This window comes from Rhinolophus sinicus, chromosome 1 (assembly GCF_057876585.1).
Source record: "Rhinolophus sinicus isolate RSI-liver-muscle chromosome 1, RSI-T2T, whole genome shotgun sequence".
Taxonomy (NCBI): Eukaryota; Metazoa; Chordata; class Mammalia; order Chiroptera; family Rhinolophidae; genus Rhinolophus; species Rhinolophus sinicus.
Genome location: NC_142501.1, coordinates 45,757,508 through 45,783,866, shown reverse-complemented (window position 1 = coordinate 45,783,866; position 26,359 = coordinate 45,757,508). Strand labels below are relative to the sequence as shown.

Here is a 26,359-nt window from a genome sequence, read left to right as displayed (position 1 = left end):
ACTGACACCTGGGCCCCATCTCAAGCTTAATTCATGTGATTTAATTGGTTTGAGGTGAATTTTAGGCATCGGATTATTTTCAGCTACCTGGTGGTTTCTAATGTATAGCCAATGAGAGAGCCAGTAGGTCTAATATTATTATGAAAGCATTTTTGAAAATACATTTATGAAAATGTGTGAGAGCTGTTGTGAAGGGAAATAACAGATGCAATGGAAGAACAAATCCAAGACAGCTAATCTGCATAGATGGGATCAGAGACAGCCACTCAGAGGAAGTGACATTTGGACTGAACAGGCAGGGGGCACAGTAGTCATCCAGGCAAAGAGAAAACATCATGCAAAGCTGGGAGTGAAAGAGAGCAGATTGTCTTCAGGAACTGAGACAAAAGCTTAGCTAAAACACAGAGGTCAAGGAGGCTACAAAATATAAATCTAGAGAGGTAAGCAAGAACTAAATTATGAGGGACCTGGTAAACTATCTTAAGGAATTTTGACTTCATTCAAAAGACAACGGGATCCAACTGAAGGGTTTTAAGAAGGAAGAGTGACATCAGATTGATTTGCATCTTAGAAGAGTCCCTCTGTCCGCAGTGTTGAGAATAGATTGAAGGGAGCATAACCAGAGGTTAAGAACAGATCCTGTTAGTATGGCAAGCAATGGTAGATGATAGCCTGGCCCATGAGAGTAGCAGTGGAGGCAGTGAGAACTACAAGGATTTGAGAGACAATTAGGAAGAGACTCAAGTGGATAAAGAGAGTAAAGGATAAAGGGTCAAGGATACTCCCAAGTTTCTGTTCTTAGGCAATGAGATGGATATTGAGAAACTAGGATATTCCCTGAGATAAGGATTTATGACTCAAAACTAATCATCATCATCACCACCACCATCATCACCATCAATAATGACTGAGAACTTACCAAGTGCTAGGCATTATGTTAAGCTCCTTATATGAATTTTCTTATTTAGTCTTCCAAATAGCCCTTTGAGATAGAGTATATTACAATCTTCAGGTTATAGGAGACTGAAGATTTGAGAAGTTCTTGCCCAAGTTCCCATGCATTCTGTATTGTGGCAAAGCCAATATTTGAACTATGATTTATACTATTATGTACTACCCTACACTTCTCACTGAGGAATGTAATACATAAGAACCAACTGCAATGATCTGTTTAAAATATAGTAACTTTAAATATTGAAACAATAAATTGGGACAATGTTTATATTTTATTTTATTCTTGCTTGAAACTGGTATCACTAATTTTGCTGTAGAGGAGACCTCTGTATATTTATCAAATTGAAAGAGCACTTTATTCTTGATACCTAAGTTTCATATATATATACACACACATGTGTATATATATACATGTATATGTATGTGTATACATATGTTGTGTGTGTATTTGTGTGTGTATATATATATACATATATACTTTTTTTTTTTTTTAAGGAGGGCGCAGCTCACAGTGGCCCTTACAGTATTTGAACGGGCAACCTTGGTGTTATTAGCACCACGCTCTAACCAACTGAGCTAACCGGCCACCCTCCTACAATCAATTCTTAATGGAAAGTATCCAAAACACATACATAAAATCATAGATGAAGTAAAATACTGAGTTTATTGTCTTTCAAATTTCATTTGTTTTCTTTGATACAGAGATCATAAAATTGTTTAAAATTTAGATTGAGAAATATTACCAAGATTATCATGGGTTTTCATACTTTATCCCAAGTGTAATTAGGATGGGTAATTTTTTTATATGTCCCTCTGCTTTCTGGATTTTTCTAAGTTTTCTAGAATGAATGTTTAATTTTATAATAGAAAAATAAATTTTGTACTTTAAAAGACTTTTATTTGGGATTACCAATAGCATTATTGACATAATTATAATAAATATGAATAAAATGGTAAATTAGTTGCATGCAGGAATAACTTACAGCTGATTTGTCCTGGTCTCAATGAGTTTCTGAATAGTAAAATCATCAGAAAATGAGAAAATTTTTGTGCCACATCCTCCCCACATAATGTTTTTTTCAGTTGAATTCATGGATTCACTCAAACACATCAGTGGTGTGCTGACATTTCCTATATTGAGTATCTTCAAAGGAGCAGCTCCTTTACACTTTGCCAAAAAGAGAAAACACATTCAGTTAATTGAGTATCTATAGAATAAAATGTAAATTTTGAGCTTTCTAAAAACTGCTTTTTCATTTTATATGGTTAGAGGTATTAAAATAAAAATTCAGGATACATTTTTTTTCAATGGACTTATAAAAACAGGATTCAATTCAAATAGATTCAAATATTATCCTATAACCAATCTCTTCATGCAAAAATTGTACAGGAAATAATGCAGGATTTATATTCTAATTCTCTGTCTCTCGTTAGATAATAAGCTTATTGACAACAAGGAGTATGAATGGGTAGAATATTGACTGAACAGATGAAACCACAGATGAATGGATGGAGGGAGGAATAAATGCTTTAATGATAAATGAGAATCTGGAGAACAGAAAGTTAAAGGAGTTCTTCAAGGCTAACGAAATACTTGGCGGCAAACCAGATTTAAAACAAGTTTCCTTTGTTTTTTCCACAATATATTTATAAGGAATTCTCGACTTTGCTTATATAAAAATATAATTATTTACATTCCTAACATTATAAATCAGATCTTATTCATCATTTTATCATTAGTTCATTCATATAAAACATACAATCAAATCAGCAAGTATTTATAAAGGATCTATCGTGTACAAGACTTTATGAAGCAATGAAAAGACAGAAAGCAGAATTTATGATCCTTGCTCTCAGGGTGTTTATAATCATTTAGAAGGGGGTGGGGATGAGCATACATAAAACAAAGAACTTAAAATAATTTTGATGTAGAATGCATTCAACTTTTACCTTAACAGCCTTATCTTCAAAAATCGCCAAGTTGCCATCAGCAGTTCCCACCAAAAGAAAATTTTTCTGCTTGCTAAAAGGAATAATGTCAAAATTGTTACAAAAAGAATGCTTATCTTGGTCTTAACAGTCCCCTCAGCTTGAGTAAATTTTGGATTGGTTTCTTGCTGACTATAGGCTGCTGACCTCCCTTTTCTTTATAGCATTTACTTTAGAAACTTAACAATTGTAAATTCTTTCACTGTCCATTTGAGATGTAAATCGTCTTCCAGTCTCTTGCCAGTTTTTTTCTTTTAATATAGATCTATTTTGTTTTTATTTATTTTATTTTTTATTTTATTTTTTTATTGGGGAACAGCGTGTTTCTCCAGGGCCCATCAGCTCCAAGTCATTGTCCTTCAGTTTAGTTGTGGAAGGCACAGCTCAGCTCCAAATCCAGGAGCCATTTTCAATCTTTAGTTGCAGGGGGCGCAGCCCACCATCCCATGTGGGAATTGAACCAGCAACCTTGAGAGCTTGTACTCTAACCAACTGAGCCATCCGGCCACCCCTCCCCAAGCTCAGCGGCAGTTCCTTGTCTTGAATCTAGTTGTGGAGGGCGCAGCCCACTGGCCCGTGTGGCAACCCTGTCATTCAGGGCTCGTGCTCTAACCAAGTGAGCCACCCGGCCACCCTGCCTCTTGACAGTTTTACAACCGGGGTATGTCTTTCTCAAGAACCTGGGAGCTCTCCCGTAAAAATGTAATCAAGGAACACAGTGCTCCCAGTCTCCGTGGGAGGGAGGGTAGGAGCCTAACTTCGATAAGCACAATTAGCAAACACAGATGGCCTAATCACATTGACACCTCCCCCTCCCCCATGCCCTCCAGTACTTTTCCACTATCTCATCCTAGCAATTAAAAATTTTCCAGCTTTTTGTTTCAGCAGAGTTGAGTCCAGTCTTTCTCCCCCATTGCAATAGTCTTGAATAGTCTTCCTTGCCTATTTAACTCCATCTGATTAAATTTTTTGTTTGACAACATCCAAACAATTTCAAGTGCAAAATTGCCAGTGGGGTTTATATTTCAGCTGCCAAAAACTTGGGCGTCACATTTTTTTCTAATATTTATTTTCCAATACTGATTTAAACCAGAGAATAATCTTAATGGCTCCTGGAAATCATCCTGCCCCCAATATTATAGCAACCAACCTGTTTCTCAGTTATCTAAATGATGCCATCTTATCCCAAAGGAAGTTATCTAAATGGCATCATTTAGATAACTTCCTTTGGGATAAGATCCCTGCCACTGATAATGATTAAGTTTTTTCACCTAACAATTTATGAATTCATTTATTGTTTTTTTTCCCCAAGTTGGCAGTTTGATATGTTTTAGACTGACACATAACAATCTATTGATCATTCGTATTCAAAGAAAGAATAAATAAGAAGTCATCTTTGAAGAAGCCCTGCAAAGGTAAGTTGAAGAGAGGAGTGGTAAAGAGATAGAGCCACAGCTGAGGTAAAACCAGGAGCAAGGCTGGTAGGCCTAAAGAAATGACTGACCTATTTTATAAATCCCTGAATTTGATCTGCATACAGAAAAATAACAAATATGTTTGTGGTCTCCCATAATTCCCTTTAATATATGCAAAATTGAAAGAAAATGTTAAAAATGAGCAATCTTTGCTGATGACATCATAATTTTTCACACAATTGAGTTATCTAAAAGTTATGAAATTTTACCCCAATGGTCAAATTCATTACTGTACCTTTGCTTGGAAAAAGAACTGCAGTACAAGCAAGTAATCGAATCAGTCATCTTTTCAAGGGTGTGTCTCTTTTTCCCATCTTCAGTATTGATGACAAGGAGCATTCCAGACTGTGTTCCAGACACAATCCAGCTTTCCTTTTCAACAGGCAGATGCACCAAGGCTAGGCACAGTATCCTACTATCAGTAACTTCCTGTTAAGAAAATAAAACACTCTAAAGGAATTGGTTCTAGCTTAAGTGACTAGAATTTGTATAGAATGAAATCAGTGTTGTCCACATACTTAACTCTTTTAATTTCTTGCTTTTGATTTTAAAAACAACACAATTTTATTTAATTTTCAACAATAAATGAGTTAACTGACAAACAAGTTTTGCCTATCTAGAATGAACCTGAGACAAAAATTGAAAATTATTTACCACTATCATTTCAACTCCATCAAAGTAATATGAGAGGATTTTTCAACTTAAGAATAACGTTTAGACACCATATTGGTTTCAAGGCAACAGTCAAAATATTAGGTTGTTTCTTAAGTCTAGAAATTGATCTTATATTTGCCAATACAATGTATTGATCCATCTTGTAGAAGCCATGTCCAGAACTCCTCTATCAGTGAGGTGTACCCACCCCCAGCCACTCTGGGTGTTGGCCACTAACAGCTCAGAGCTGTACCCTTCACCACAGACCTGCCCTCAGCTGATGGGAGCTAGCTTGCTCAAAGATGGCTGAGCGACTAGGACAGCCATGTCCTTGGGCAGACTGCAGCCAATGACTGATACGTGGGGATCAAAGACTGGCCCTCTTGCCTGGTAAAAAGATAAATCTACACTGGTATTCACAATCCAGAGTTTCTAATGGACAAAGATGGAGGCTAGACCTCCCTCCCTGATAAGTACATTTTTGCTGAGCTTCTTTCTTTGCTTTCTGGCTTCCTGTACTTCCTTAAAAATTTCTCTCTCCTTAAATTACTCATACAAGATTCTCCATCTTGGGCTGATTTTAGAGATCCTGACCTAACATACACATACACCATGATTTTCAAACAAAACACAGACTTTTAATTTCACGTTCTAACATACTCTGACAGAAGTACTCTAACATTGTTCTGACAGAGTGATTTAATACTCCCAAATTAGCTGTTATTTGATTTCTTCCTAAATAACTTTTTAACTGGTACATGCTTTAAAATAATCCACAAAGTAAGTTGTCTATGGTATCTCTAGTATAAAGAGTATTTGGATTTACCTCAGAAGTGTGTCTTTCAGTATTTAAGTCAAGATACAAGAGCTGTCCTTTGTCGCGGTGGCCACAGCCCAGCCAGATTCGTGCATTCTTACCGTTATGATTTGTAGCAACCATGCACTCAACAATAAAGTTGTGAGGTATTGAAATATGTCTCATCAGACAGATTAACTCAGCTGAATTCAAAATATCAAAAACCTGAGAAAGTTTAAAGATATCAAAACAACACACATCAAGTTAATACATGTCCTTCGGAAAGATCATATTCTTGTGCATAATGCAGAACTAAATGTTATAGCTCCAACAAGAAAAACCTAACCTGTAGCTAAACTGTGACCCATCTGGAGCAACAAGATTAATAATACAAAAGCTATGGACACAATTACATTAAAACAATACTTATTTTGAAACTGTGCATGATGTATACTATTTTTATATACATAATATGTTTTGTAACTTGGAAATAAAATCTCAAAATGCCAGTGACAGAAATTTAGCAGGATCAGGAGAATTTCTTCACTCAATTTTATACTGCAGAGCCTCATCATGTAGAAGAAAAATGGTTCAGCTAATAATACAACAGAACTTCTATCAGCTAAAAGGAAATAAAAAATAAAATAAAAAACTCATCTTTGGTAGCAAAATTCACAAATCACCTCTTGATTCTGTTTCTTTTCTTTTCTTTTTTTTTTTTTTCCATTCAAGCACTAAAGAACTAGAGAGACAGTGTAGAGCCACTGGAGGAAACAGAACCAGGAGTCAGAAAACTGGAATTACAGCCCGTGCTAGAGAAAGTTCCTTATTCTCTCAGTACCTCATCTAACAAAGGTGATGAGTTTACCCATCTTGCCTGGTATACACTGTATTTTAAAGACTAACTAATCATGTCAAAATCTTAAAATGTCATGTACTTAAAAAAACAAAAACAAAATCTCAAGGTTTTTATGTAATCTATAAAATGCAGGTAAAGTATAATTGCAAATAAAAGGAAGAAAAAGTAAAACAATAATTAAATTATGGAAATTTCACTGTGATAAACTTTTTTTAAAAGTTTGTGTGATTAATACCAGTGGTAACCGAAATTCAAAAACGAGTAGGGTAAGTCGTCAAGATGATCATATAATTTTTGATAAAGCAGGTGTATACGTATTCAGCTATTTTTCAGTAGGAAATTTAAAGTTGAACAAAAAATTTTCAATGAGTTATTATACAACATCAATAGTCTACAAAGTCTACAACAAAAAGACAGCTTTATTTTGATCTATTAAAGTCTGTTTCAGTTTAAAACACAGTAAGAGTTCTATTTCTGGTAATATGGTAGAAGAGGTTATTTGGGGAAAACCTCCATCTAAAAATAACTTAAAATGCTTAGGAGTTTTTTGTGTTTTTTTTTAAATATCTTAAAAACATTAAAGATCTGACAATACCGTAGGGAATTATCAGGCCAAAAACATACACAAAAAAACAGAGAAGTCAGTTGAAAGCCAAATTTACCATGAAGGCATTTGTGTACTGAAAGCAAAACTGATGTGCGGTTTTGGATACCTCATGGGGCCAGTGAGAAATAAGTTTAAATCTGGGGCCTGACCAAAAATGTGGAGAGTCTAATAAAATTCCTGTTCCCATAAAGCTGGGAACACAAAGAGCTGCATATTCAGAGTAAATGCAAACTTTCACCGGTACAAGGAAAATTGCCTTAGGAATTTACAGACAAAGGGGAAGAGGGCAAAATAACCCTGAACAATTGTTATTCACAAACTTACTCTCAAAAAGACTTATAGACCAGATTTTCTTGCCTAAGGGTTCAAAAGAGAGAGAGAGAGCTTGAGAGAGAGAGAAAGAGAGAGAGAGAGAGAGAGAGAGAGAGAGAGAGAGAGAGAGAAAGAGAGAGAGAGAAAGAAAGAGAGAGAGATCTCAAGCCAGGAACAGAGTTTAAAGCAATTTTCATCAAGAAAATCCTGAAAAAGATGTGCATGACCTGTATGCAGAATTATAAAAACTTACTGAAAGATACTTAAGAAGACCTAAATAGATGCATGACCCACATTGAAGAATAAAAAACTTAATATTATAAGGATATAACCCTCCCCAAATTTTCTACATACTCAATCAATGAAGTCCAATCCAAAGCACAATGGAGTTTTTCATAAAAGTTGACAAAGTGATTTTAAAATTTATACGGAAAAACTAAATCTAAGAATAGCTAAAGCATTCTTAGAGGAGAAAAATAAGTGAGGAAAAGATACTATTATAAAGCCAAAGGAATTAAAACAGGATAATATTACAGGAAGAATAGGTAAGTTGACCAATGGAAGAGAAAGTGAGTGTGTGGCTATGTGTATGTATCTTTGACAAATTATGGAGTGGATATGGAAAAAAAGTCAATGGGGGAAAAAGGAAGAAACTATTTAATAGGTGCAGCTGGAAAAACTGGTCATCTATAAGGAAAAAAAGGAAATTGAATCCAGATAAAAACGTCAATTCCTGATGGATTAAGAATTTAAACATCAAAAGCAAAACCTTTTTGAAGAAACAATAGGTAAATATTTTTGTGACTCTGGGAGAGATAAGGACTTCTTAAAATAGGACACCAAAAGTAATAACCATATAAAGGATTATTAAATTTATCTACATTAAAATTAAGAAATTCTGTTCATCAAAGGCATGCTACAGGAAACGAAAAGGCAAACCACAAATTGGAAAAGAAATTTGCAACATATATAACTGACAAAGGATCAGTATACCATACATAAAGAAATCTCTTTTTCTTATTTCATTTGTATGTACACATATAACCCAATGGAAAAATGAGGCATTTCTCAGGAGAGGAAACATATATATGACCAATGAACATATAAAAAGATGCTCATCCTTATTAGTAATGAGGACAATGTAAATCAACACACAAGACTGAACATATATGGAAAAAATTAAGAAGTCAGATAGTACAAAAATATAGGGAAAAAACAAATAGCTACCTGTATAATATACAGGTGATGGAAGTGTTAGGCCACTATAACTTCTTCAGAAAACAATTTGGGTATTCATATACCCTATGATTCTGCAATTCAACTCCTAGAGGTATACTAAAAAGCAAGTCTCATGAAATCTGCACTGTTCATAACAGCCAAAAACTGGGAAAAATACCAATAGCCACAGACACAATCATGAGTAAATCTGCTGTTGTGCCTTCAAACAGTGGAATGGAACAGCAGTGAAAATAATTAACAGCTCTGTTCAACAACCTGAGTGAAGCTCGCAAATTAATGTTGGCAGAACAAGTGAAAAACCTCAGAACACTACATGACTATGATTCCATTTTAAATAAATAATGAATACAGGAAAACTAAACTGAATGGCAAAACCATAAAGAAAAGAAACACAAGGATTATCACAAAAATGAGGAGAGTGGCTACATCTAGAGAGAAAGGAGAGTGGTGCAATCAGGAAGAGGCATATGGGGGCTTCTGAGGTGTTGGCAGTGTTCTTCTTTGTGTGCCTGGGGTGGTGGAGGATACAGGAATTCTGCTTTGTAACTGTTCTAAGTTGTGTATGTGTTTATTTGTGTGTTTGGGTATATACATATAAAAATTATACGTGTGTGTGTGTGTATTTCATGTTCTGTACACAATACTGACAAATTTTGAGTATAATAATACCTGGGCAGAAGTAGGTCTTTCTTGAGGATTTTCTTTCAAACAACTTTTAATTAACGTCTCAACCATAGGCCATGGGGCACAACCATATTCTTTAACTGGATCTAAAATATTCAAAAACATATGCTACAACATTAGACAAATCAGAACAATTATTGTATTTCCTCTCAATGTATATGAAAGGTCCAGACATTGCAAAGGAAACACTGATCTCTATAATCCTATATTTATTATGAATCTACTTATCACAATGGCCAATTTTGTTTGCATTATCTCTACTAGAAACATCAAAAAAGATTTCTTGACTTTTTATTGGATAAAAGACATTAATACCAATTGAATAAAATAACACATTTTTATTCCATACCTGCATTTCAAATAGACTTTGAACACACTTCTGTTCATATAATAACTAGATTTTTATGGAAGTACTTTTTATTTCAATATTCACATAGGCAAGCTTTTAATTCTCATATCCCCACAGTCAGTTTGTACACTTGTACATTTGTTTTTTTATAAGAGGTATGCCATTCTTCTGGTTGCAGTAGAATAGTTAACAGGTAGAGATAGTCAACTATCACTGGAAAGCTAACTGGTACAATAAGGGCCATATTGTGTCTAAAGTTTAGCCCCATGATAATAAATTTCCTTTTGCTGGGAATCTTTAAAGCCCCCTCAAAGGAGATGGTTAAAGCTATATCCCTGTACCTGGTACATAATGTACACTCCAAAATATTTCTTAAATGAAAGAGAAAGCAGAAAATGTGAGAAATAGCTAAATACATTCAAAAGAGTATTTTGTCGTGGGAACTGAAGTAATAGTCAAGGAATGAATGACAGAGTCCTAAAATTTCTTAAAAGCATGAGAAAACCATTCAAAATAAGATTTGATCTTGTTAAATATTAATTTACTAATTCTTATTAATATTTACTACTAAAAATTATTATTATAAATAATTCAAGCTTCCATTCATGCATATAAGTTTTACTTCACTCCAAGAAAATGAAAACACTCCAGGCAAATGGACACACACTAACTCTGAATGAGAATAGAAGTCACTAAACATGGAGTTTTAACAGCAATTTCCGTGAGTATTCACCTAAATATACACCAAATACACAAATATTAAAATTTGGGATTTTTTAAGCCTAAATCTGCTACCTTAAACATGAATTTTTTATTAATATGTCATAAGATTTAAGAATATTCATACACTAAACAAAAAATTATCACCTGTGAAATGAATTGCGTATATTACTACAAGAAATAGCTTAAAAATGAAGCTGCTAATATATTTTTTAAATCTTTATTGTAGACAAAACTTACCAGGTAATTTTCCTTGTATTGCTAATTCATCAAACTCATTTGGAAACTTCAAACCCTCTGCTATTCTACCTCCGGTTGTCAAAATGTCATAGAGTAGTAAACCAAATGAATAAACATCAGCCTGTTGGTTATAAATAACATTTCCTCTAGCAACTTCAGGTGCACGAAACCCTGAAAGTAAACAAATGTGTTAATAAATATGCCCAAATCCGACCTCATACACCCAAGGAGGAATATATTTAGGCATATAGGCTGATGAAGAGTCAGGAAGATGAATTCTAAACTAGGTCATGTCATCTCTTTAAGGAGACAACTTGATCAAGCAATCAATAGCTCTGTCCCAAGATATTTCACCCGAAGGTCGAACTTGAAGAATAAGGATAAATAGTCAATAATAAATTATTAAGTAATGTTTCATAATTAAAGAACTAAAACTTAATAGGGAAAAAAAGCCTACATCATGTTTCTCATTCCTAATAATAACTATTCCCAGTGCAGTGTTTCAAACAGAGGAGAGGTGAGAAGGAAGATTGCTAGACGTCATTTAAGTCACTTTAACCAGGCTAAAAGTCCAATGCCCTCATTATTTCAATAACTTGGGACTCTGCTCCTTCTACCCAACAGAAAAATAAAACAAATAAAAGCCCTTTTTCTCAGGTGTTAGTTCATGCCTGAAATTCTTTTAAAGGGAAATAAAACCTTTCATTCTACAATAAAGATAAATTGCTTTTAAATTCTTCAGAAAAAAAAATAATTTCAACATTATTCATAATAGAAAAAAATATCAAGAATATGAAGAACTCTGAACATACAAGGAAATGGATTAAATAATGTATACCATACAGTAACTTAAAAATAATTTTAAGATGATATGCTATATTATAAATAAAACTGTAAGATATCATTCCAAATAGACAGAAAACTTAACAAATATGTAGCAAAAATCAACTGAATTAATTTTCTTAGCTGTGATAATGGTATTGTAATTATGTAAACAAATATTCTTATTTTAAGGAAATACATGCCAATGGGATCAGGGATAACATAGTGTGATGTCTGCAACTTAATTTCAAAGACATAGTCACATACAAAAGAGTGACAGAGAGAGAGAGTAAGAAAGAGAGAGAGAGAGGACAGGGTGGTATAAATTAATAATCAGTGAATCCATGTGAAGAATATATGGGTGTATATTGTACTAGTCTTTCAACTTTTCTGTAGGCTTAAACATTTTCAAAATAAAAAGTTGATGAGAATGTGCACAATTAAAGACAATAAAGAAATGCACCCAAATGTAATAATGATTATTTCCATGTGCTGAAATTATGGTAGCTTTTATTTTATTTTAATACATCCAACTTCTCTACAATAAACATTTATGATTGTTATAATAGTTTAAATATACAGCCAGGAAAACAAAACAAAGTATGAATGCATGGCATTCAAGGAGTAAGTGACTGAATTTGGAAACAGTTCCATATGACAGAGAGCTTTCCAGCAAAAGATGAAGCTCAGCAGTCTTTCACCAGGCTGGAAGGTCATGAAGAGTCAAAGGATGGAGGTGTCAAAGATGATCATGACAGACTCTACTACTCACTATTGAGATTCTCTAGTTAACATTTGCCATATTTGCTCACTCCCTTTCTCTCTCTGCATATACACCAAACAACACACACTCACTCATGATTTTCCCACATTGGTGTCTCTCTCCCTCTCTGTTTCTGTCTCTCTCTCTCTCTGTGTATGCACACACATATACATACATATATGTATATACATATTATATAAAACATATGTTACATGCCATATAAACTTATTATATATTTGACATATATAAAATTGCAGATATAGAATATTTCAGCCCTAAAGAAAATAAGCATTTCCTTAGAATAAGAACATTTGCTTACACAGCCATAACATCATTCTTAAACCCTAAGCTAAAGAATTGTGTAAATAATTAAGGTGGTTCTAAAATAGATCCCTAAGACTTGTATCCTTATCACTGAGGATTTCCCTGGAACAGCAACTGCAAGTTCTTATAAAGTTTTTGCCTTATATTTAACTGTACTTTTACCATAGAAGTAACAGAAAGAATAAACTTTCAAGCTATTCAGTGTATTCACCACTGAATTTAATTGGGGATGAAAATTAACACTTTTAATATCACCTGCCATTGGGAAAGACTAGCAATAGGAACATTTCCTGCATCTTTACAAAGGGACGATATTGCCACATGAGCTATGATCTAACATTATGAATGACCTTTGGTGCTTGTGTATCACACTACCACACTGTATGCAAACCCTGTTTAGATGGCCCTCGTAGCCTAGAAATCTTAAGTACTAACTGAAATCCTACTTGTACACTGTTGTATAGGGCCGTTCCAATTTATTTAAACACGTGTCACTCTACTTCTAGCTAAGATGGAATAACAGGGACTAGATTTTCCATCCTGCACAAAACAATGAAATAACCAGACAAAATATATGAAATACTGGACACGAAAAGCAAAGGACAGTGATCCCTGGGAAAGAGCAAACAAACAAGGTGAGTCTTGTGAGTACCCCACAGAGAGTTCCCAGCCCACAGTTTGTGGAAGGGGAACACATCAGAGCCTCCCCCACCTCCCACCACCCGAGTTGAGAAGACAAAGCAGAGTCCCAGAAAGAAAAGGCAGCCAGGTGTGCCAGGCACTGTGCTAAATACTTCATATGAATTTCTCATTTAATTTTCACGACAATCCCCTAGGATAGATACTATTATTAGGTACTATTGCATAATGAGACAGAGAAATTAGGGAATTCCTCCAGCCTCAGCTACTACGTGGTAGAGTAAGGATTCAGACCCAGACAGTCCAACTGTACAGCCCATGTTTAGTGTGTTCCAGAGAGCTGATGGTTCAGTAAGACAAACTATCTCAGTATCTCCAAAATCCACTGCCGTGCCCAAAATGTGCACCACTGACAAATATTAAGTTAAAATAATTGACATGTTTTTTTTTTTATTTGAATGTAAGTCTAAACTCCATTCATATTTACTTACTCTCAGGTAACGCTTCCAACATGTGGACAGATTAAGAGCCCCTGCTCCTCACCTACTAACATAGAACTGTAAAGGGAGTCAGCCCCAGCAGATACAGTTTTTTAAAGCTCTACAAGTTATCTAATAGATAGCCAAAAATAGAAAAACACTTACCTAAATAGTCCTCCATCCTCCATCTATCATTGTGCCCACACCAAATTTCCTACAGTCATCTGAATAAGACAAGCCACTTTATACCTTAGGACCTTTTGCCTGGAAGGTCTCCTCCTGCTCTTTCTTTTTTTCTTTTTCTCAAGGCTCCAGTTTATTTTCTAAAGATATAATTCCAGAATCACCTCCTCTCTGAAGGAAATCCTGACAACTTATAGCTCAGTTAATCACTTACTCCTTTGTGTCATCGCTGTATCTTGAACTAGATCTATTGAAATCTACATAATGCTTTATGATGATTTGCTTACAGCCTTCTTTCTCTTGGCAGAATGTGCCGGAGGGTAAAATTTACATTTATTCACACGCATTCCCCCAAATTCACCACTTAGAGCAATTGCTAACATACTTGGAGCAATTGCAATATACCAAGCCCCATTTAATGCTGCTTATGTGGATTATTTCATTTCACCCTTTCAAAAACCCTTCAAGATAGGCATTATTTTTCTCATCACAATTTACAGAAATAAAAACTCAGCCCCCAAAAGTGAATCTTGATGAATACCACAGAGCTATTAAGTAGTATCACCAGTATGGTATTTGGTAAATGTTTAATAAATTATTGCCAAATGCATTGAATAAAAAATAAGGATAATTTTCCCTTGGAGGATTAGTGGAACAATTACAGTGTTAAAATAATTGGGAAAATATATTTCATTGTCTAAAAACTGTTTTTAGAAATAATTTTCAGATGAGCCTGCATTTTAACAAATGCAATGAATCCATAAAGAAAACATCCATAGATCAAAAACATAAGAAACTTATGAAATAGGTCTGCTTGTATATCACATAGTACACAGAAACATATATTTTCTTTCTTGTTTACTTTCAGAGAAGTATGAGTACAACATGTTTCATATATCAGATGATAGTAAAAAACCCAAGACTGGCTTTTATTTACCCAAAGACTGTTGTATTTCTATGGATGTTGGCAGAGTTGAAGCCATCAGTCAGCATCCATCTCAGTCAATAGTGCAACTGTCACAGGACACAGAATTAACTGTCACTCCCAACAGGATATAATACATCCAGTTGTCTGAGTTTAGGTTAAAGCTCTCCAAGTTATTTCAAGTTAAAAGTATCCATCCCATATTTGCCTTTCAAAATGTAGACAGACACTGCGCTGTGGTCCTTGCCAATAACTGATCGTTTCCACTTTTGCATTCCAGCTATGATGGCACCTGGCCAGGGGTTCTGCTCTCAGGCTGTTGGATTTGAATCTTGTGCGACCCTTTGGACAGTTTCAATGGTCCCGAAGCTGTAGTTTCCTTATATGTAGACCATGAATAGTAATAGGACCTATGCCAGAGGGTCATAAGGATTGAGATAATCAACCCACGCAAAAGGCTAAGCATGAAGTCGGCACACTGTTCATGCCACGCAAGGTGTTTTCCCATTGCCATCTTCTTGGAGACAACAATAATGCATCCACATACACATGCCCGCCCAATCACAGCACACACTGTGTGAAAGCACCACAGCAGGGACTAGTAAAAAAATACACATAAGTTTAACAAATATAGAGTCTTGTGTTTCTCTAGACATTCCTAAGTTAAAAGTTATAATCTTAACAGGAAGACCCATTAGAAGAAAAACCCAAGGGGAAAATTAAAATCATATGACAGGGAATGATTTTCTTCTCAAACATAATTGCTTTGGGGAAGGAAAAGTTTGGTGATGGCGGCAGCAGTGGTAACAATTACTGTTAGTTAAAATTTGAGGCTCCGTTTAGAGTGGGATGATTAGAAGTACTCTAACAATAATGAGGATAGTAATGATAGAGAAGTTCCAATGTAATTACAATGTACTAAGCAGCCTGGGGAAGAGAGGGCAAAACAGAAAGGATCAGGCTCTGGGTTTTTCTGTCATGATCTTTCTCCTTATTTATGTTACCACACATTGATACAGAAGATTGAGAGGAATCAGGAACAAGTATGTGGCTTGGTATGAAGAATGAGTTGGATATTGAACTTTAGACAGGATTAGACCCAAACCAGCAAGTCAGATACTCAAAATGAAAGGCCAGGAGTTTGAACAGAATGGAACAGAGCTGGCTGCTGGCTGCTCGCTGGTCCAGCACCCTGAGGGAGGTGGCAGGCTCGAGCCCCGGAGCACAATCAACAGGGATGTGTTCTTCAGGTAGGTGGACAAGACTTCAACAGCAGGGTTTTCACTCCATGAACAGAGTGATTGGGTTAGGGGATGGAGGGGGTACATATGGCAGGCCCCAGCTGAGTGGCCTGGCCCAGTTTCGAGTCACAAGAGAACAATGAGCAGATCTTCCGAGAGAAGACCTCTGTCCTGTGCCTACATTTTCTAGGTGGCAGTATATGAGGCCTGTGGAATTCTATCTTGAAGATTAGTCTTCCAAACCTGGACTTGACAATATTTGCTGTTCATGGCCCTGTCATTTTGGTTTGTTCATTTTTTTTTATTTTTTTTTTAAGAACTAAGGTGAGGGCGGCGCAGGGTTAAGAAAAGACAGTAGCCATAAATAGAGTTTAAGTGGGGCCAAGGGACCTGCAGGCTCAAGGACTGGGCTGGGCACCTAATTGGGCCTACGCAGTAGCTTTTATTAGTTAAGTGAGGATAAAGCTTGTCAATCTCAAGATCTGTGAATCCTATACATCATAATAGGAAACTGATTCAAGCCAATCACCTTTGCCTACAGGCAGCTGAACCGCAAGTCTCAGGATGTATGTACTTCCCCAAGGGACAAAACCTACATGCATATGAATAAATGGAGAGCACACCATTGAATCTCTTCCCCTGCATGTTGTGGGAAGGAATGTAGCCACAGGGGCAGAGGCTCTCCTTAGCCAAGGGAAGGTGGGGGTCTGTGCCTACCTCTATGAACCCCGTAGATTCTTCTGTTGATCCCCACTCGACTGCACCTGGCTTGAGTTGCCCCCCCTCACCCGCATGGGGAATCTTACTCGTCATTGACTGACCAGCCATCTTTCTGGGGCCAAACAGGGAGACATAAGGTACAAGCACAAAGGTGAAGCAAAGTCCCTGAAAGGATCCTCTCACAGACTCTCCTTTCTTTAGGGGCAGGTATGAGGAGACAGATGGGTAGGCTGCTGTGTGGCAACACTAAGGTTAAACATTTAAACCTCTTTAAGGACATGCTAGAGTTGCATGTGATCTAGGAGAGAGACTACAGGATTTAAAGGCAAATAGCTCGGGAGTCAATTTCCATTTAGACTGAGTTCTTACCTTGGTCATATCCTGTAGGACTTTGTGCAAGTTACATAATCTCTCTGAACCTCAGCTTCCGCATTTTTACAGATGAGAAGATAAAAGTTAACTTTCAGCCCTGGCATAAGGATAACATACCAGGTGTCTAATATACATGACACTTAAACTGGTACACAGCAGGTACTCAAGAGATGTTAATTATTTTATTATTATTGAAAAACCCAGAGACACTCACAGCCAGAATATATACTTCGAAGTGTTTATGAGAAGGCACACTCTACTTCCAACATATAGCTATGTAAAACAAAAGAGAGGATATGTATTGGGGGGGGGGGGGGGAATAAAACCAGGCATTAGAAGCTGGGACCATCTGCTTATCTAAGTACATAAGGGCAGGGCGGGGGGGGAGGAGGAGGCAGGCCAGGGAGTAGGAAACAAACTAGGATACTTTGCCTACTCAGATTTCCCCTAGAGTATTTTCTTCTGTCTTTTTAATTGAGCTGCAATCATCAAGATGATGTAAAGCCACCTGTAATTTTATTTACAAATAACTAACTATATAAGACTTCTCTAAAGATAGGGCTGTCCTCCCCCAAAAGTGATCAACCCCTTAATTTTCTGTTTCCACTCAAACTGAAATCTGAAAGACAAGCTGTCTGCACAGATCACTTGCCCCATCACTGCTTCTCACTAATCAGAACCTGAGATTCTGATGAACCTGAGACTAGAAGAAGGGGCACAGGAGCTGGGAAAGAGAGGGAGAGCTCCATGGGGTAGAGAGCGAGGTGAAAAGAACATGCCTGCACATATGACCATGAAAACATCAGAGCACAGGAAATGGATTTCACTGAAGACAGTCAGCAATAGAGGAAGCAATGGGGTTTGTAGAACAGGCATGACAAAAGAAGGTGGGGGACGACTCTAAAAGCAACAGTAAAATCTAAGGCCAGAAGATGATGCCTGTGATTTCCAGAGACTATAAATATGATGGCATTCAGAATGGGTATGTTTCACTTTACATAGTAACCATGATGCATCTTGCTATCTAGGTGCAAATGGAGAAGCTACAGTGTTTTTACTATTGAACTATTAACAACTTATAAATTATGAAGAAACAAAACTGAAGTGCGGTGTTTAAAGTTTTCACTTGCTATACCAACCTATTATAAAAAAATAAGTACAACCAAGAACTCCAGGCCCAAAGCCCCACTGAGGAATTTATACTACTTCATATTTAATAAAGTTAATAATGGTGCATAGAACATAATTACTCAGTAGGGTCAGGGCCAGCATCCTGTACTCAATCTAACATGTTTACATTTGTGGCATGAAACGTATACATATTCACACTGAGTGTGAAAAATAAAGGTCTTCGTAAGCATCAAGTCAGTTTGGGTCCAATTTTGCCACCAAACCAGTTTTAAAACAAACAAACAAACAAACAAAACCATTGGGTTTTCAAAGTTACTTGGGTTTCAGAGTTATGAAAAAGGGTTTGTAAACCTGGATTTGGTTTGCCTCATTTGTAGGTAAATGTCAGTGTCAACAGTACCTAAATTAAAACTGCTGCTGATCCTTTTTACCACCTCTGGAGTATGTAAATGTTTTCAAAATCCAACTTTTTAAGATACGACTTGACAACAAACATTCTTTCTTTTTAACTTTTTTTTTCCCATGAAAAAATTATATCTGTTGATTTTTTTTTTTCCCCTACAGAATACAAAGATCAAAATCACAATGTGCTGGTCACAGTTAGTCACCTAGTAAATATCCTATCACAATGTGACAGGCTACAGTGTTTTCCTGATTCTCCTGAACTCACACCTGAAGATGAAGACACCGGTTACCCGTCTTGAAGAGGGAATTGTGAAGTTAACCTGATCACCCACCTGGTGTGCCCTCTGATGTTTTTATCCCCATTCTACAACAGTACTGAGCAATCCCGTAGTCAGCAATCTTTGCAATGATGGCAGCATTAGGATACAGGGTGAAAAGCAGCACGTTGTGGGGCTTCAGGTCACGGTATATAATCATAGCCGAGTGAAGGTATCTGCCAGAAAATGCACAGGCAACCTTACTAAAATGTGATGACATTATTACTATAAATTTTGTCATAATTTTATTAAATATGTATACCCACTATGCAAAATACTACAAATTCTTTGCTAAGTTTGACCCTCAAAGTTAAGAGATACTGTAGAAGGAAATCAAAACATACAAGTCCAATATTACAAAGTAAGTTCATGCTTTTAAAAAGAACACAAACAAAATCAAAACAGGTCAATCCCGATAAGTGAATGATTTGAACTTCAGGCACAACCACTTCAAACAAAGTACCAGTTTTTGGAGGCTTTTCTTTTCATTACCTTAATAATTCCTTAAAAGAATTCTGAATTCCCTTAATGATCATATGAATATTTTCACTAGTTTAAAATGTAAATATGTTAAATAAGAGTTGATAGGATTTTGTTGTAACTCCCATTTGATAGTTTTGCTTTTCTTTAAACCATATACAAGTTTATCTCAGCTTGTTAAACTCTATTCTATTTCTCCTTTGATATTTCTTTTTTCTGACTAAAATGCTTCCTAATCTTTTGGAAAATATTTTTTTTTACTTTTTCAATAATAACAAGTCAAAATAAAAGACAATACTGTTCCCTTTTGAAGATGTAATTTACTTTAAACACAATTCTATTATAAACTAAGGTTGACAACGTTTTGAACTGAGCATTGGAATGAGTAAAACATTGTCTTAGGAAAGGTGATGTTGGGTGATGTTAAAGTCTTTCCTTTTTGAGAGTGATTCATTCAATCGTATGCAACTAGAGTTGGATACTGACGGTAAAGATTGAAAACTAGTTACTACAAAAAACAAAATAAGATTTTAATCTCAACCAGGCCTTGTCAATTCTGGAAACATGGCCAGAGAGCTACCACTGTGCTCCAACTGTGCTCCAACTACTAAAGTAACTCTACCATTGCCTTTCCATAAACATCCACTAATTTCAGATTCCCCCCAACTTTGTCTTCCCTGTCCCATGATGTCAAATTTGCTATAGCGTTCCATGTGACCTCATAGGGATATCGTGATCTACTGCAAGGACAATCTTTCACAGAACTTAATACAAGTACAGTTCAGTCCTTTGTTTGTTTGTGGCTTTTGGTTTGGGTTCACATTGTATCAGTAAATATTTACTCCATTACCTGGTAACCAATCACTGCCACAGATTAGGAGCAGAGTAGCAGCAATATCCTGAACTTTACATTGCATGATGGCCTAACGTGTATGCATCATTTAATTGCATCAATTAATGCAGGAGAAGATTCTTTCTCTCCCTGAATATAACTAGGACATTTGACATTGGGCCTATTCATTTCAGTGCACATATTTTTGGCTGAAAAATAAGATAAATATACTAATGAAGTTGACCTTAACAGTAAGTTAAGAAAAATTTACTAAGGGCTTACTGAAAGGCCATTCGTTACTCTTGCCCGGCTGAAGAGAAAGCTGGGAGATTAAGAAGTAAAAAGGTAAAGCCAAGTCATACATAAAGCATCAAAATGCTTCATATTGCACACCTCTTTCAGAATATTTACAGAATACAGACTCTTTCAGAAAACTTCACAAAAGGTAAAAAAAAAAAAGTAAAACAATGTGAAATAATGTCCGTGGGAGAGAAAGATTACCTGGGTTAGTTAAAATGTTCAATTACAGAATTTAATCTTAAGAAGCACAGTTTAAGTAACTCAATAGCAAAATAGCTTTTAAAATATTAACAAGTGCAGATTTTGCCTTACTGAAAATAATTCAGCCATCATTTATGTATTATGTGACAGTGGGCATTATCAAATATTTTAGTTTAAAAACTTATATAAAAAGAGTTAGTCACTCTTTAATCATGATTATCATCAGTGTATCTTGAGGGGTTGGTCACAATATAGAAGGAGAAACAGGTGCTCAAATAGGGTTGCAGAAACGTGGTGTATACCAAGTGCTATAGGGAAGCCAGAGGGCGGAAAGCACAGAGATAAAGATAGCAAAGCAGACTCTCCCACTAGACCGCAAATTCTCAACCTTGATAAATAAGAATGATATAATCCCTACCTTTCCCTCTTCAGCACCTAACACAAAGTTCTGCATAGAGTGGTCTCAAGAAACATGGTATACAGAGGTTAACTCTTCATGGTGTGGTTAAGCTTCATTGTGGAGAAGGTATGCAAGCCAATTCTAGAGGAAAATGAGCTCTCTAGGCAGACAAATTTGTGGAACGAGGAATAACAAATGCAAAGATAGACATGGATGTCAATGAAAAGTCAAGATCTTCAGCTGAGTTTGGGCCATGGAGTGGAAGGAGGCTACAGAAGCAGGCAAGAGGCATACATAAAGACTTTTGATGCTACACCGAGGCATTTGGATGTACTTTGCAGATAACTTGGAACTATCAGGAAATTTCAGGCATAATTAGATTTTTGTTTTAGAAGAAATATTCTGATAATTCCCTGGAGGTAATGGACCAAGGCAGCAGTATTGGCATTAAAAAGATAAAGTAAGGTAGTCAAAAACCTGGCAGACAAATGGATACTTACTTACTTTTGGGGGAGGGGATTGGACTGGATGTAACCACAAGGATCTTCACTGGCAAGTAGGAGATATAAAAGACAGACTAGATTGATGGTCGGAGGAAGGAGCAGAGAAAGTAAATTCAATTTTTAATATATTGAAACATATAAACATATGGGAAACATATATAACTTCATACGTAGTTGAGAATGATGATAAAGAGCTCAAAGGAGCAGACTGAATAAAAGATGCAAGCTAATAGCTGAAGGAAAGACTATGGAAGAGAGAATATATGATGTGAAGAAAGTTCTTGTGTGTCACTTCTAAATACCTCCATCATGTAAGGGACTCCAAAGGAGTGCGATTTTATTGTCTCTTTCTACCACTGTAGTTATAGCTTGATGCTAAAACATATTTGGGAAGACAAACCTTAATGCTAATTTTTACTTAGTGCTGGTGGGAGATGGCTAGCTAGTGAAATCAACTACCCTCTTGGGCACAAAATACAGAAAGCTGTCTTGGCATTATGCTGAGAACAAATCAGGCAAATTATGGGAAAATACGCTGAGATTTTATTTACTTCATCAGAAACTGCTGGATTTGTTTTTTTAAAGTAAGGTCTCAGAGAACCAGAATAGGTTATTTTAGAGACGTGGTCTTTCAAACTATGGTGAATAAGAAATACCAATTCGATGGTCTATAAATGAGCACTTCGGGGATTATGTGGAAGAATGAGGGGAAAACTAGGATGTGTAGTTAGTTTAATTAAGGAAAGTCACTGAGCTCTGAAATAGAGGCGACATCGTTGCACTTTATCTGGATTAATTTAACACAAGGTTCCCCCTGGTGTTCAAAAGTAGATATTTCAACCCAAATCCAAATCTCTGTATTACATTTAATAATCTGTATGTTTTCCACAGGTTTCCAGACTCTTTCATGAAGGGCAATATACTTATTTTATGTACTTATTAGATTCTCTATACATTACTAAGAGTTATATCCTCCAGGTTTGGTTTGGTTTGTTTGTGAGCAGTGTTTGTTTTCTTTACTGCCCATTCCATTTACATTTCTGGATACTGTCCGAAAAGAATAGACACTGTATTTCAGAAGAGAAGGAAATTTGCATCCACTGTGTGACTACTATGCCCAGGTGCTGGTTTTCTCCATTCCCCTGTCTCCCTCTTTCCCTAATACCAACATATATTTACTGAGGGCTCACTGCTCTAGGTGCTGGGATGCAACGGTGAATGTGATAAAATGTCCCTACTACTGTATTGCTTAGATTCTAGTGACAAAGACAGACATTAAACAAAAATTCTTTATGTAAAAACATAAAGAATACCCGTCAGCAATAAGTGCTATAGGTACTAGGGAAACATGAGGTAGTCAGGGGCATCCTCTCTGAGAAGAGAACTGAATGAAATGAGTAATGAGCCAAGAGGAAATCTGCGGTCAGATGTTCCTGGCCGAGAGAAGAGCTGGTCTAAATCCTCTGGCATATTCAAGAAACCTCAGGGAGGAGAGTGGCTGAGCACAGTGGCCAGAAAGCGAGGTAGGAGAGGGTTGAAAAGTGGAGACAGACTTGACCCAACATCCATGGTAGAAAAATCATTCTGGGTGCTGTGTAAAGAATAGACTATATGGGGTAAAGGCGAAAGCAGGGAGGCCAGTTAGGCAAGGAGAAATGACAGCTGCTTGGACTCTGGTGGTAGGGAGAGAAGATGTACGAAGTAGCTGCATTAAGATATATTTGACAGCAGAGCTGAAAATATCTGCTAAAGGATTAGGTGTAGAATGTGAGAGAAAGGAAAGAATGAAGGATGAGTCTAAGATGAAATAACAGAGTGACTGGAGATGGGGAGCAATGCAGGAGAGGAAAGTCAAAAGATTAATTTGGGATGTGTTCAGTTATTACAAAAGTCCTCAAAACATTTTCCCATTAAGTATTAGTCACAGTTTAGAGACTATTAAAATAGAGAGAGAATCAGAGATATAAAATCCCGGTCGCTAAGTGTGTGGAGCAGATCGATCCCAGTCCTGTTTTCTCCAAAGCCCACGGCCTTTCCACTCTGTTGCACTGCCTATCCAGGGCTCTAGCTACTGTCTGGCTGCATGGTTGGGTGTGCCTCTGAGACACACTACAGTCCTACAGAGCAACCTGACTCAAATCACTCTAGTCCCCTTCAGAAATAAGACTCACCTTTCCTCATTAGAACTATCCATGCTAATTGACACTTTCCTTGATACACTGAAGCCTAACATTTACTTCTCTAGAGGAGGCAAGCTAAATACAAAGTTAAGACCATGGGCTCTGGAGCTGGACTCCTGAGTTCAAGATCGACTACTATGAGCTATGAGGTTCCACGTGACCTTCCTACTATTGTTTTTACCGAATTTTAAAGTTTAATCAGGGAAATGGTAGTTTTTCACCCAAGTTGTCTGTGAAATGTTACCAGGCACCATGTTATTGGGAAGTGCTATTCTCAGAGCCTGAGAATAAGTCTCCGTTAATCCTTGTCATACACTGACTAGGAAACCACACGACGTAATTCACTACCTCAAACCATCAGCCACATGTAGTGCGATCCTGTGCTGCAGGGTTCTCGTGAGACTGGCTTTGTCCTGCTGAAGCAGGCGATCCAGGGAGCCCTTGGAAGCCAGCTCCATCACCAACATTCGTGGACGAATCCCAGCTGCCAGCAAAGATATTAGGCTGGGGTGGTGGAGGTGGCAAAGCACCACCAGCTCCTGCAAAAGTCAAACACCATTTAAGAGCAATACAACATCGCCTCTGACCCAGTATCTCCTTCCTTCAGTGCATCAACACTTTAAACACAGCTTGCTCTGGGTGATTAAATTATAGCAAACTGTCCACTTCTTTGAGGTTTTTGTATATTTCCCACATATTCAGGAATAAACTGCTGGTTTTGAAGCTCTGTTTTGAATTAAAACTTTACGTTCTAGTTTTCCCTTTTCTCTGCTTTTATCAGAACACTTAATGCAGGGACAGGACACACATGTGGTCATGTTTAACAGGTCATGTCAATCTTAACTACTAAATCCTAATTAGCCACAGAATCCTTCTCAGCCCGGGATTCTGAGCAGCCACTATAAATCAACTGCAACTGCCATGTGGGCTATAACCTGCGTATCATCTCTGGTTTAAAAACTAGAAAAGTTTACTGAGGGAAATGTCTAAGGCCACAGACACATATGGCATCAACCTCTCCTGAAAATTCTCTACTGACTTCCCTTACTCTTAGATATAAACCCCATGTACTTATACAGCCTTCATGGCCTGACCTGATCTGGCCCCAGCCCACCTCTCACACCCAAATTTCTTTCTCTCTCCTTTCCATTCACCACCCCTCCGCTATCACCGGCGTTCATTCAAGCCCTGGCACAGGCCTGGCTCCTTCCTTCCAGCCACTGGGTCTCTACCCTTGCTGATCCTGCTTCCTGGAAATCTCTTCACCCTTCACAGAACTGAAGGCTTCTTGCCATTCAGATCTTAGCTTATATATATATGCTATCACTTCTTCAGAATGACCTACCTTGGACCACCCTTACTCAAGCCATCCCCAGCTATAATTTCTCCAATCCAAGAAATCAGAGATACCATTTTAGCTTGAACAGAGAGGTCTCTATTCTGAAGCAATCCTTCTTCTAGACCACATCATGTGAGACTTTACAGTCTCCTTTATAATGTTGTTTTTTAATTCCATCATACACTTTATTCAGCATATTCTACTTTACTCTGAAATTGTACTGCATAGCTTAGGTGATGTTAAATTGATTCAAGTTTTAAACAGTGATTTCTATAGGAGCTCTGCTTCTGAACAACCAGCTTCAAAGATGGGAAGTATCAGTGCCAACTGCATTTATCAGGAAACTGAAGTGTGGAGAAATCTGCTGGCTGAAGAAGAAAGGCTGAATACCCTGAGAGGGGATTTCCCAAGAACAAATGTTTCAGACTGCAATCGTATATCCTTAGCAGATAAAAATCTTTTTTTCTTCTATGTCTGATTAGCACAGTTGGTTGAAACTGATGAGCACAAATCAAATTAGCTCTGTTTTTTTTTCTTTCATAGACACAGAAAGAAGCTTAATCCAAATTTTCTATCCTAGAAAAGCCGCTCACTGAGAGAAAAACAAAAAGGTATAATGATCAGCCACAATTCATGACCACTGGCAGAATGGCCCTCAAAATGTAGTACCAAACACTGAAGATTTTTCTTTTCCTTTTTATTTTAAAGAAGTATATTATGTACATGCCACTGTTTCTATTTCTTCCAACATTTCTTTGATTCACCTAGCTGCCTATGCACTAATCAATTCTGTATACATTTTTAGTGTTCTGATTTCCAACAGGGTTCCCTGAGCACATTACCTAAAATTTGAAATACATGATATATTGAAGAGTAATGACCCAGGCTGAAAAATCAATTTATATATTTTAACAAATTGCCTACA

At 36.7% G+C, this 26,359-nt stretch overlaps 1 protein-coding gene across 2 annotated transcripts in view; it reads right to left on the bottom strand.

Moving 5' to 3' along the window:
• The window catches only part of LRRK2 (leucine rich repeat kinase 2), a 125,551-nt gene that overhangs the window by 8,377 nt on the left and 90,815 nt on the right, over positions 1 to 26,359 (bottom strand). For both annotated transcript variants that reach the window (XM_088798845.1, XM_088798849.1), the window contains exons 40-47: positions 24,444 to 24,634; positions 19,215 to 19,375; positions 10,879 to 11,049; positions 9,555 to 9,655; positions 5,899 to 6,093; positions 4,654 to 4,847; positions 2,905 to 2,977; positions 1,938 to 2,122 (exon numbers count right to left, since the gene is read on the bottom strand). In XM_088798845.1, coding sequence (XP_088654971.1) covers positions 1,938 to 2,122; positions 2,905 to 2,977; positions 4,654 to 4,847; positions 5,899 to 6,093; positions 9,555 to 9,655; positions 10,879 to 11,049; positions 19,215 to 19,375; positions 24,444 to 24,634 — 1,271 coding nt within the window. The remainder of the gene's footprint in view (positions 1 to 1,937; positions 2,123 to 2,904; positions 2,978 to 4,653; positions 4,848 to 5,898; positions 6,094 to 9,554; positions 9,656 to 10,878; positions 11,050 to 19,214; positions 19,376 to 24,443; positions 24,635 to 26,359) is intronic.